Raw genomic sequence first — 12798 nt, 5'->3', positions numbered from 1 at the left:
GATAATATTAACTTAAAATCTAAGGTAATTTCTCCATAAACAATTAAGATTTCATGCCCAAGGGTACATTTTCTGAGAATTCCTTCCAGTGGGATTGAGACTGTAATTCTTATGCAAGCCTATAAGCAATACAGTGTATTATAAATGACATCAAAGTTCTTCACCAGAATTAGGTTTGAGGATGGAGGAGGCGCCAATAAACACACTGTATAACAGGATCAGTTTAACAGCAACTGAGTAATTTTAGGATTACATTAATAACGTGTACACCACACATCTCTTAAAGGCATAACTGAAGGCATTGCTGCATGTTTAATAATGTGACTCTATCAGAGCATTTATCCTTGCTTCCAGTCAACAGCATGTTTCAGGTGTAAAAGACCTGAAAAGACCTTTAGGTCATCATTCAAAATCTGCTGTACTGAGACCAACTACATCCTCTAAGTGCTTTTTGGAGTCTTTTGCTTTGTTCCAAAACTACATCAAAGTTAAAGAAATGTCTCTCTTGAAGAAGAAAGACATTTCCTTCAAAAGTTTTTGTGTAAAATTTAAGTCACTTATTGGGAAAATGTGGAGAACACTACCATCAATTTCTAGCTCAGGAAAAGGCTTCACTCTAGGAGGATGAATAAATCCATTAGGCTCTCTTTTTCAGCAGAAGTAAAAATGTAAATACTTACACCTGTAAAATGGAGACAAAACCATTTCTTGCTTCAGAAGAACATGCCATTGCTACTGTATTGCGTTTGCATCAACTGCTTCTGTAGAAGCTGCCAGAAGCTTCCTGCAGGTCTGGCAGAGCCAATGCCAGCCAGCTCCAGGACAGAGCTGCAGCTGGCCAAGGCTGAGCTAGAAACAATGGCAGCTGCTCTGAGATAACATATTTAAGAAGAAGAAAAGAAGTTACTGTGTTGATCTAATTGCAGCCAGAGAAGACAGGAGTGAGAACACATGCGATGAACAGCTCTGCAGACACCAAGGTCAGTGGAGAAGGAGGGCAGGCGGTGCTCCAGGCACAGCATCTCAGATTCCCCTACAGCCCATGGAGGTCCATGGGAGTGCAAAGACCCACCTGCAAGCCATGGAAGAGACCCACATCAGAGGAGGGGGATGCCCAAAAGAGGGCTCTGAACCTGTGGGAAACCCATGCTGGAGCAGGCTCCTGCTGGGACTTGCAGACCTGTGGAGAGAGGAGCCCACACTGGAGCAGGTTTCTTGGTAGGACTTGTGATCCCATGGGGGACCCATGCTGGAGCAGGCTGTGCCTGAAGGACTTCTCCCTGTGGAATAATGACCTACACCAGAGCAGTTTGTGAGGAACTGCTGCCTGTGGGATGGACTCACACTGGAGAAGTTCATGGAGAACTGTCTCCTGTGGGAGGGACCCTGTGGTGCAGCAGAGGAAGGACTCCTCTCCTTGACAGGGTGAAGGAACAACGTGTGATGAACTGGCCATAGGCTCCATTCCCTGTCTCCTTGTGCTCCCTGAGAGGGAGGAGGTAGAGCTGGGAGGGAGTAAGGAAGGGAGGGGTGGGAGGGAAGGTGTTTTTAAGGTCATATTTTACTTGTCATTATACTGCTCTGATTTTGTTAGTAATAAATTCAATTAATATTTCTAATTCGAGTCAGTTTTGCTCATGAGCAAATCATTCATGAGTAATCTCTCCTGGTCTTTATCTCAAGTCATGAATCCTTCATTGTATTTTCTCTCCCCTGTCCAGCTGCAGAGGAGAATGAGAGAGCAGTTTTGGTGGGTGTCTGGCATCCAGCCAGGGTCAGCCCACTACAGTTACCTAACATGACCAAACTGCTAAGTGCTAAAGCAATTACAGTCCTAGTAATTTAAAGAAAGAAATCACATTTTCTTGGAATATTTTCAAATAGAAGGATAAAGCTCCAGAAAATTGACTGTGGAAAATAATCCTCCACTCCTCCTACTCTCCAACAAGCTAGATTAATTTATTTATCTTTCGCAACAATAATTCCTATGGTTCTGGCAAACTGATTCAGCTACTCAGAAAAAACAGGTTATTTTGGAATAGGGAAATTATCCATGTAGCAGGTGTTCCAACAATTTAAATTAATTGCACTCTCCAAAATTATGCCATGAAATGAAAAAGTCCTCTTTAATTAGATGGAGTTTCTTTTAATGGAGTTTCTTTAATTAGAAACTCTATTTAAAAATATGTATATACATTTATTGTTATGAAATAAAGACAGAAGTGCTGCTAAACAGGCTCAGAGCTGCTAAAGCTCTAGAATAAGCTAGTTTTAAAAATTATATTTATAAATGAAATTCAGAGCCTAATGGTGTCACAACTGTCTTGACTAGTCTTAGTCCAAATAAGCATAAAAGAGACACACACTGGGTTTTTTTGAAACACAGCCTTCTCAGAATTCAGAGGTATCTGCTCCTTGTACATCTGAAGGGATGAAATAGAGGTTTTCAAGGTAATGTTCAGAGCACCTAAGGTAGTATCTTGCTCTTTGGTCACTTTCATCGGGGCCCTCTCTGCACCCATGAACTACAAAAGTAAAAGCTGGAGCCCCCAGTGTCATAATTTACAGTCCTAAAACAGCTATAGAAAGAGAGGAAAAGCAAAGATCAAGCAGGAATTATGCCTTGTTTAAACTGGCATCAGTATTTTCTTTCATTACTACCTGAACATTTTTGTATTGTGACTTGTGGGGGAAGGAAAAGCCTTTAGTAAAGCCCACTGGATTTTTAGACAGAATACTAATTTAAATACATTAATTTCTTTCTCTGCTTGGGCTTTAATTCTCCTTCTTTGGCATTTTTTATTCTATACCCAGTAGAACCAGTTATTATTGAAACATTTATAGTTTCTTCCAGAAGAAAATAGTAGACTTAATGTAGTAAATATATTTCAATACCCTTCACACTGCGACTGTTATGGTGTGGAAATATCATTTGTTAAAGGTGAGAAAGGGCAATAGTGGTGTTGCAAGCAGCAGGGTCCATGGATTGGCCCAAGCACAAGAGTAGGCTGTAGGAGACCTGATGTTGGTGTTGTTGGTCTACCAAGGGACTTCAATGCACAAAGTCAAATGATTTTCTTGCTTGTCCAATAAATAGCTGAAGTTAAACACACTAAGACTCATCTTAAGTCCTTCATGCTCTTTAAAAGAAGAGCAAATATTGTAGTTTTACAATATCCTGAAAAATTACCCACAACTGAAATATCAGCTTCTGTCTGGAGAATCCAAGATAGAAACCATTGGTCTCTTTGAATAGCTTTTCATTTTATGTTTTTCTTTGATGAAGAAACTAGCAACTGTATAGAACAATCTGTTTCCAAGAAAATAAATAGGACTGATCATCCTGTTTTTCATTCATTCACTGCTCATCTTGGTGAAAAGCAAGCATTCAGGATTAAAACCTGAGCTGTGTTTTACTTTTAATTTTGAGTTTTTAAATCAGAACTCTCCAGACCTTCGACAAGTTTCACTGCATTTTATACTTTTTGGGAATAGATGAATGATTCTTTTTTTTCTCCTTACATAGAAGCTGATATCACCAAAATATCAAGATACTAAGGGACATCTTCACAGAATCCTTTGTAGTCACATTTATGCTTTAAACACCTCCAAAAGGTGTTTATACCAGGGGCCCGAGGTCTTTAAAACAACCTGTGAAGAGAGTGGAATTTTAAGGTGAAACTGAGGCAGAGAGTAGATGCCTGCAAAGGTGAATTGTATTCAAGCAGCTGCCAGATGCTGAGCATGGGTAGCCAGACTCATCGGCAGGCACTCATTCCATGTGACAGCATTGCCCCTCCAACCCCCATGTGCTCCACAGCGTGGGCTGAGGTGCTCAGACCAAATTAACACCTGCCTTGACTCCTGTGTAAAGTTCCTGGCAGTGGATCCCATCTGCTAACACCACATTTCATAATAGAAGGCAGCTTGTTTTCAACAAAGATGTATTTTTATCTGGAGCACAGAGTCCTTATTCCCCACAGCACCTCAGAACAAGGACTGAATGTTCCAGTTGAACTTCCCTCTATCTTCACCAGGTAAATCTCGGTGAATTTTTGCACTGCTGGCACTGTCAAAGTTAATATTGTACCTGTATCACGGCCGAATGGAGGGAGCTAGTCTGCCTGGATACCAGTCTAGTAGTTATATCCAGGACTATTTGATGCTCCAGGGAGCAATTTAAATTTTGCAAAAAAGGTACTCTCAGACATACAGCAATCATCTTGAAAACAAACCCAGCCCAAAGCCCAAGCATTCAACTGGCTGTGTAGCAAGTGTTTCTTGTGGGCAATAACTGCAACAAAAAATGGAATTACTGCTGTGAAACAAAACAAGAAGAGTTCAAAATGTATAAATACAACTTGTTTGCTTCACTAGCCTTTCTGAAAAATCTGCTTTCTAATTCCAGAGAACCTTTATTCCACTAATGTAGACGCATATGCTCTATTCTTTGCTGAATATAATGTAGTGGATAGCTATAATTACTTCTACAGAATAAGAAACAATATCAGCCAATATGTACTGTAAGTCAGGCAAGATATTTATTTTGTCAGCAGTTGGAATATGTAGCTGCTCATGATTGTTACTATTTCACATTCATCATTACTTTTATGCGCTTACTTACAAACTGGTATGAAGTACTACTGCTCTTTCCAGCCAAATAAATTACAAACCACAGACATCATGAACATTATACAGAAATATGAATTCCACACTAATGGAACACAAGGGAGTGGGGGGGGAGACAGAAAGAGGTGCTCACTCTTAAAGATTTAAACCAAATTCTGCTGAGAAAAAGGATCTGAAGGCTTGGAAATCTGTGCTGCCTGTTGTGTACACAGTAACATATCCATCCATTCGGTTTAATATTTGCCAGGGAAATCACAAAGCCCTCTCAGGCTACAGCAGCATATAATCTCCTTGAATGTTTTCCTGAGCTCCTGACTCCGGAATGCATAGATAAGTGGATCGATGATGGAATTGCACATGATGAGGATGAGGTAGAAATTAAAGTGGGACATGAAGCACACACAGTAAGGGTTGTAGGGGCAGGAGATGTAGAAAATCAGGTGTAGGAAAAATGGAGCCCAGCACACAACAAAAACTCCAATCAGGATGGTGAGAGTGATGGCCCCTTTCATGTTGGCCCCTTGCCTAACAGGGCCAGTCCCTGGAAGAACAGCAATCTTTTTTATGTGCATACGAGCCATCATAAACATGTGGACATAGAGGGATGCCATGAGAATGAGCATAGTGAAGAACATGCTGATTAGGCAGATGATGACAACACTGCTGTCAGAGTAAATGATGAACAAAATGCCTGAGACTGTGCAAGCAGCCCAGATGCATGTGATGATAACCCCTACACGCTTCACTGTCATGATATTATGGTACTGGAGGGCGTAAAAGATAGTAAAGTACCTGTCCACTGCTATTGAGAGAAGACTGCAAATTGATGCAAGCAAGGAACTGCAAATGACTGAGTCGATGACATTGTCAATGTTTATGGTAAAGCTCTGTGCATCTGTGTCTGTGTTGTTTAGCAGCGTGATGACAATGGTTTCTGATCCATTAGATACACTCACTAGCATGTCAGCCACTGCCAAGCTACAGATGAAGAAGTACATGGGTGAATGGAGGTTCTTGTTCTTGGCTATGGCCACAATGACCAGGACGTTCTCCAGCAAGCTGACAATGCCCAGAGTCACAAACACTTCAGGGGATACAAAGAGTTGCTCGTAGCAGCCTCCTGAGGAGTGGCCCTTCGCATTGGGCTCGCTGGCTCCTCCATGCAGTCTGTAGCTGTGGTTCCAGAAATGGAGAGGCTGGAGTGTCCCACGATGCTGGGTGAAATTCATCTTATGGAGATCCCTTTCGGCTTCCTGCTTTTAAAACTCCCGTTCCTTTTGCATTCCTTTGAAAATCTTCTTTGGCTTTTCAGCTTGGAAAAAAAAAAAAAAAGAAAAATAAGCTAGGACTGAGGCAGGCAGCAGTTCAGAACACTTTGACTACTGTGAAAAATAAGATTTCAGACTCAGAAGAACTGGTTTACACCCTTACAGACACAGTTTCTGATCATCATCACATTTACCTTGGTGATCTATGTCACAGAGTCCCAACAGTCTCTAGTGTGCATCAGATTCTCCCATATGGTCAGTTCCTCTTTAGTTCACTGGGATGCTGCAAGGCTTTTTTGGTGCTTTCCATTAAAGAGATGCGACCATAAAATGCCCAAGTGACTGCTGCGGAGCAGGAACTATTTTCAAACTGCAAGCACCAGTCTCACTGTCAGGCAGTGCATGCTGGCTGCCTGTATCACCGTGTGTGGAAGAGAAAAAAATATTCAGGGCACTCTCCGCCTCTCCTTTTCTTTCCAGCCAATGGGACTCAGGAGCTGCAGAAAGTGGAGGGGCTGCTGATTCTGAGCCTCTGTGAAACATCTCACAGCACGGCAGAGCAGGATCAGATGCAGCACAAGTTACCAGTACCTACAGGAAAGCAGACAAGCCACCAGAGATTTGCTTCCCTTCTTTAGCTTCTCAGAATAATATTTCAATACTGATTTTCAATTAGCAAAACTTTCAGAACTGTACTAGCAATCTTACAGAATTCTTGCAGCTGAAGAGATAGATTTTATTTTTCAGATTCTGATTTACTCTAGCTCCTTCTGTGGTATAAACTTATTCTGCTTTGTATGTGTGGCAAAATAAGAATAGGGAAGGAAAGCAAAAGAATATATATTTCCTTCTGGTTCCCTCTCCTAGATCCCCTTTGCCTTGCTACTTTTCTATGCCTTAGCTGTCCATTTCCAGGATGTGTTGCAAGGTTGAATTATACTCTCTAGTAAGAGTCTTATAATTTTTAAGATATGGAGGCAAGATAAGGACCAAAACCAACATGATCCAAAGTCACAAATGGCTCAATAAGTGGTCCTAAACAAAGTAGTTTTTTCCAGGTAATAGACTTCTTAGTAATCTTATTATTGAGAAGGAAAAGATGATGGAGTTGATTGCAGAAGCTCAGCCACCATCAAGAATTAAGATATTGGGCAGAAAAAGAAAACTCAGTATTTAGAACAGATGAAGGAAATCTGAAGGAGACAAAGTTGGAACATGTAAGAAATAGAACTCATAAAATGACAATGGCACAAAAGCATCAAGAAATCTCCTAGAAATCCACATGGCCCAGGAGTCCTAGAAGCACAGGGATATCCCTGGCTTACTGGGCATGAGCTGAAAGTCAGTTTGCGTGCAGTGTGTCAGGAAAAGCCCTTGAGAATAAAGAAGAAAAGAATTGCCAAAGTAACATGAAGAGAGAGGACAAAGGTTGTTTTGCTGTTACATCTTCAAGCATTGCAACTGAGGTTTGAAAAACAAGTATGCTGAGCAAAACCTAAAACACAAATGGATTTTAAAGGCCACAGGAAAGTCAGTCACTGCACCTGAGAATAATGTTTGCAAGGAAATTGTTTCAAAGAACATTTCCAGTTGCCTACCAGTAAGGCTCTGGAAGGATCTGTACCTGATGCAAAAGTCTATTTCCTATAATGTCTCAAAATGTTTTCATCTTCTGTGCATTAGCTGGTTTTAAAGTGAACCAGCTAATAAAGAGGTACAGGATGACAGAATGCATGTAGAAGCACAACTATCTGTATTTAACATCTCAGCATCAGGATGAAGTGTGATTTTACTTTCACATTTGGATTGCTGTAGACCTATGGTTATGAAGACCTTTATCAGAAGAAAAGCCTCAGTCAATATTTTCTGGGTCCTTCTTCAGATAGATTGCTTCATAAAATTGAAACATAAGCCACCAACACAAACAAAATAACTTGTGGAACAGGAAATCCCACATTTATCAGTTTGGAATGCATCATTTACCAGCAGCATGCGTGAAATTATTTCAAGTTTGCTGCTGAAAGGGTCACATTTGCTTTCTTGTCAAGACATAATGCAAACCAGAATTCAAAATGATTTTTTTATCTAGTTACTGATCCTCAGGCCACTATACAGTATCCACTAACTCCTGACATAGACAGGATATGCACACCCAACCATTAAAGAACAGAACTGCAGAAAAATTACATAAAGACTGATGTGGGAGAACAGCATCTCCCCAGATAACCTATCTTTTCTACACCTGCATCCAGAAATATGTAATCTGCAAGTTATCCCAGGGTAGTAGCCACTCAGCATCCCTTCTTCTGTGCCCACAACACAGAGATCTCTCTCTCCCTTCACCTACTTAGGTCGATCTAGATCAGGTGAGCCTGGCAAGAATAGAGAGAAGCTTCCTCCAGGGAGTTTGATCCAGTTATCTGTCTGTCTATTCGCCTCCTGGCCCCTCCCTTTCTCTGCACTTTATCTCTATTCTCATTCCTATTTATGTTTTCATTTGCTCTCTTCACCCAGAAGCTACCCAGATAATGCTCCATCTTTGATTTTTTGCTTAATGTGTCATAAAAATGTAATATTTGTTATAGCAATGGAAAGAAAAGCCACTTTCTTTTTTTTTCTCACCCACAGCTGTCCCTCCCCTCCAAATTTCTGCTTATGCTCTGCACTCTTGGGGCACATTTGTTTTAGTGCTTGCCACTCATATTTGTGGGATGGGGTCTCATTACTGGAAGCAGCAGACTTAAGGTATCTTAGCAACTTAGTTGAAACACTGAAGAGGTGATGTGCCATCAACCTGCTCTAACTAAAAGGTAAAACAGGCTGTTTTTTAAAATGAGAGAAGATGTATGTACATCTAATTACTTCCATGGTAAAAGATAGATGTGTGTCTCATTCTCCTATTTAATAAGAAATAAACCATATAATGATAAAATTGTTCAAAGTATCCTAGATCTCTCATGTCTTCAGACATGTTAATATTTCAGTTATCTATTTCAAAGATGATGGGAGTCTTGCATAACAGATATCACCTAAATTATTTCTTAAATTTTAAGAACTAAAGCTGAGACAATATTTCTTTTAAAAGTGGTGGCTTGCAAGCTTTTCAGCACCCTGGAAAACCAGCCACAGTTGCAGAAAACTAGAAACTGATAACAGTGATATACTAATATAGCTCCAGCTCTTAAGAGAAAGAAAGCATCAACAAAGATTTGAGCAAAACCTCCCCTTTTAATGTAACTCCCCCATGTTCTATGCTCTGTTTGCAGATACTCTTTGACACCCTCTTTCCAGACAGGGTTACAGTCATCTCCACCTCACAATATTTTTGAGAGACGAATTATCCTCTGCCAGCTGAATTTGTAAGTCAGAAAAAATCATTCACTGAAATCAATAAGCAGTCCCAAAAGTGATTCAAGAAGACAGGTGGAGGCATGTATGGGTCCACTGTGGGAGAAAAAGAAAGGTAGAGGGAGTTTGCCCAGGCCCTTTCTTGCTCAAATGCACAGCGTGTGAGATCTCTTTGAATCCCATGACCATGTTACTCAAGTACAGAGATAATATTTACCACTTCTGCATCTGTAAGTGGAAATAGAGGAGCAGCTGTGGGAAGCTGGCTGGAGTGGGGAACCAAAGAAGCAGATTATTAGCATTTAATTAGTCCCTTGGTTTTGTGTGACTATGCTGGTACTGTCCAAAGGGCGATGCTGCATTTACATACACAAGCATAATTCATGGAGGAGTTTGACTATATGTCCTCAGATCCAGATTTTCTGTGCATTCAAAAACTCAAGTCTGTAACTGCATTAAAAACTGTAGTGTATTTTAGCATGCTGATTTTGAAATGAAAAAAAAAAAAAACACCCAGGCAGTTAAACTTTGGAAACTTCTATGAGGTTTTAGTCTGCATAATCTATCTATGTAGCAGTGGCCAATTCCACTCAAGATCCCAAAAATGATTAAAATAATGCAATGTACTTCTACCTGCTATCCACAGATATCTTTGGAAGAAGCATTTCTTTGATTCTTTCTAGTTCAGTAAATTAGCCTCTGAGCAATACGGGGACACTTGTTTGCTCATATTTTTGGATCAGTAGTTTTCTTTCGATCTCACAACATGCCTCTGGATCAAATCTCTATTCCTTAGTCTGTCCCCATTCACCTGTCAGCTTACAACACTGAAAATCTCTGGGTGATGCATTCTGTACTAACATCCCTGTTAGTGATGGAGATATTTAAAAAAAAAAAAAAGGCATTTCTAAACTCTGTTGTTTCCCAGTGTTCAGGATTTTGATCACTGTCTTTTGGGACCATATGCAAATAAAAACTCTGATCATTGGAAAACTGGTCTAATATATTTATGGTCTAATACACCAAGCACTTTTTTTGGGTCACTGATTGCCTCATAATCTTACTCTTTTAAAGTGAAAGGAATTTTAAAGCAAGAGATTTCAGTGTTGAGAGCAGGATTCTCAGTAGCTTACCTCTCTTCCTCAGTTACAAGGAATAGGAGAATTACTTAGTCAGTCTGGAGACTGAAAGCACATAAATATTGATCTTTCTGGCAAATTATATGTTTGCACTTACTTGAAAATGTTATAAATGTGCAGAAGTGGAATGCTTTTCATTAAAATGGTATGAGAACCACAGAAGCTTTAAATACTAAGCAGTTTAAATCTGATCTCCTTGCTATTTTAGGTGATCAGCATTATGATGGTAGATATTATTAATTTGCAGTCAATGCAGTCATCACCATCCTTTTAGATTTTTCTCACTCATCCATCTCAGAAATAATCAATTTTCTTTTCCTGGCTTGTAGATTTAGGTGCTTGTCTGTTCAGACTCATCTGAAGCACTTTTTCCAAGTGACTCCACAATCTCCTCAATGTTTATATCCCTCTCCAAATATCTCCCAAAAATACATACAGCAGCATCTGGGTTTAAGTACGAAATAAATATTGCCATCAATCCAGATCATCAAACCAAAAAACAATAACACAGATTATTTTTTTTTATGAATAAGCCATTATTTAAATGATTTACGATTTTTAAAATTAAGCTGTTAACCTGGTCTTTTACTTTGTTCATGACCTTTGAACCATAAATATGGTGGAAGTAATACTTCTAACATCTACATACACTTCACTCCCTATATGCACCTGACAGGGCCATTCTCAGCACTACCATTCTTTCTCTCACCTTAGATCATGAGATAATTTTATATTATGAAGTTTAAAAAGATCTTCACTTTTCTAGTCTATCATCTTCACTTTTCTGTCATAATGATACTTGGTTTTTATCTGTGAGAGAAATGCAGCAACGTTTCATTCTAGCCGAAAAACAATCAAGTCAGTCCAGCTGTCTAACCATGAAAAATGATATGTCTCATTATAGTTGAATAAAAAGTAGAGAGCCACAGCAGAAGAATTGGCAGATCATCACGTAAAGAAAGCCCAGGATAGCGCTCTGGGAAAAAAGCAGCTGTTTTATATTATGTCAAATCACTTCAGTTTCTCAGAAAAGTCTAAATGGCAGTGTAACCAAAAGTTAGTGTGAGATGGAAAGCTACTAATTGGCTTGAGTTTTTTCTTCCAGTCCATTCATCTCTGAGTGTGATTGCTTTTATTCCAATGGAAAAGTCAGACATTACCATGTAATCATTTCTTTAGTAGCTTTGCAGGAAGGAAGAGTTGTGTACTTAGTAGGCACTATTCAAGATGCCTAATTTATGTCTGAAGGGACATACATACATAAATACATACATACATACGTACTGTTACCAAAAACCAGATTATTGTAACCCTTACTGAATGTTCTCCACAAAACCTTGGGCGCATATATATATATATATATATATAAATTCTACATTCTATATCTGCACAGTGTATTTTCATAGTTTCCATTCATTTCACTAGCTCCTCTAAGCACTCTGTTTCTTAGCAGAGATATTGAAGCAGTCCTGGACAGAGTCACAGAGTCTGCAGGGAATGCTTAAGCTACTTGCGAATTGTTTTCCTCCATAGGAGTTCTTTGAAGCAACTAGAAATCCCAGAGTCATAATCTGGTGTAAGACATAAAGCAGACACACCAAGTGATGTGACAAGTGAGTGAGTCAGCCAGCAGCAGTGTCAGGATGAAAGGACAACCCTGAGAGTAATTCCCTGAGATAAGTGCATCGTTACTGACACACAATCCAAAATCGTCACTGTTTTCTCTGAGAACTGGTCACAGAAGGGGAAAGTACAAAATGTCTAGACTTTTGCAGTGTTGCAGTGTGTCTACAGTGATTTGATTTCCTGATAACCTCTTTACAACAATCATCAGCATATGGTGAGAAGAATACCCCCTTCTTGTGACAACTGCTATTCCTCCTTTGAAGATCTCCAGTACTTTAAAAAGTCTGAGTTACAAGATTATATTGATAAAGAAACTGACCCAATGGAAAGTAGAAATATTTTGTTTTCAAAGCTCTTGTAGAAAGTCTTCTAAAATTCGGGATCATGAACCAATTCCAGTTTTTGAATAGCAGAGTTGATCTGGGTCATTGCTAAGAACATCTAGCCCTCACTGAAGGGTTATTTTTCGTAAACTCAGAAAGAGTCTCCTTTTTCCACTTTTCAGCAGAACGTATGCCCTATAAATATTTTTTCTCTCTACTCACTGGATACAGATTTTATGGCTTTCTGTGACAGAGGCTGATGACTTTCTGCTAAAACAGACTCTCATGAAAATGAAAAGTTGAATGTATATATGAGAGCAGTGCAATAAGTTAAATAGAGTAGCTCGTGTCTTTATGGTGCTCAAAACTCCCCACTTTATGGTTGTTAAAAAAAAGAACAGAAGGGAGAGAAAATAGCCATGGCAGAAGAGTAACACTTGAATCACCTTGATGGCTGAGAAATCA

General features: G+C 39.5%; 1 protein-coding gene across 1 annotated transcript; it reads right to left on the bottom strand.

Moving 5' to 3' along the window:
• Nucleotides 1-4813: 4813 nt before the first annotated feature.
• Nucleotides 4814-6412, bottom strand: MC4R (melanocortin 4 receptor). The gene has a single exon (XM_041475938.1). The coding sequence runs from the start codon at nucleotides 5856-5858 to the stop codon at nucleotides 4863-4865; it is 996 nt and encodes a 331-aa protein (XP_041331872.1). The 5' UTR covers nucleotides 5859-6412; the 3' UTR covers nucleotides 4814-4862.
• Nucleotides 6413-12798: the final 6386 nt, after the last annotated feature.

This window comes from Pyrgilauda ruficollis, unplaced genomic scaffold (assembly GCF_017590135.1).
Source record: "Pyrgilauda ruficollis isolate IOZ18807 unplaced genomic scaffold, ASM1759013v1 scaffold37, whole genome shotgun sequence".
Lineage (NCBI taxonomy): Eukaryota > Metazoa > Chordata > Aves > Passeriformes > Passeridae > Pyrgilauda > Pyrgilauda ruficollis.
Note: the sequence above shows the minus strand (reverse complement) of the source record. Positions and strands in the feature narration are given on the sequence as shown.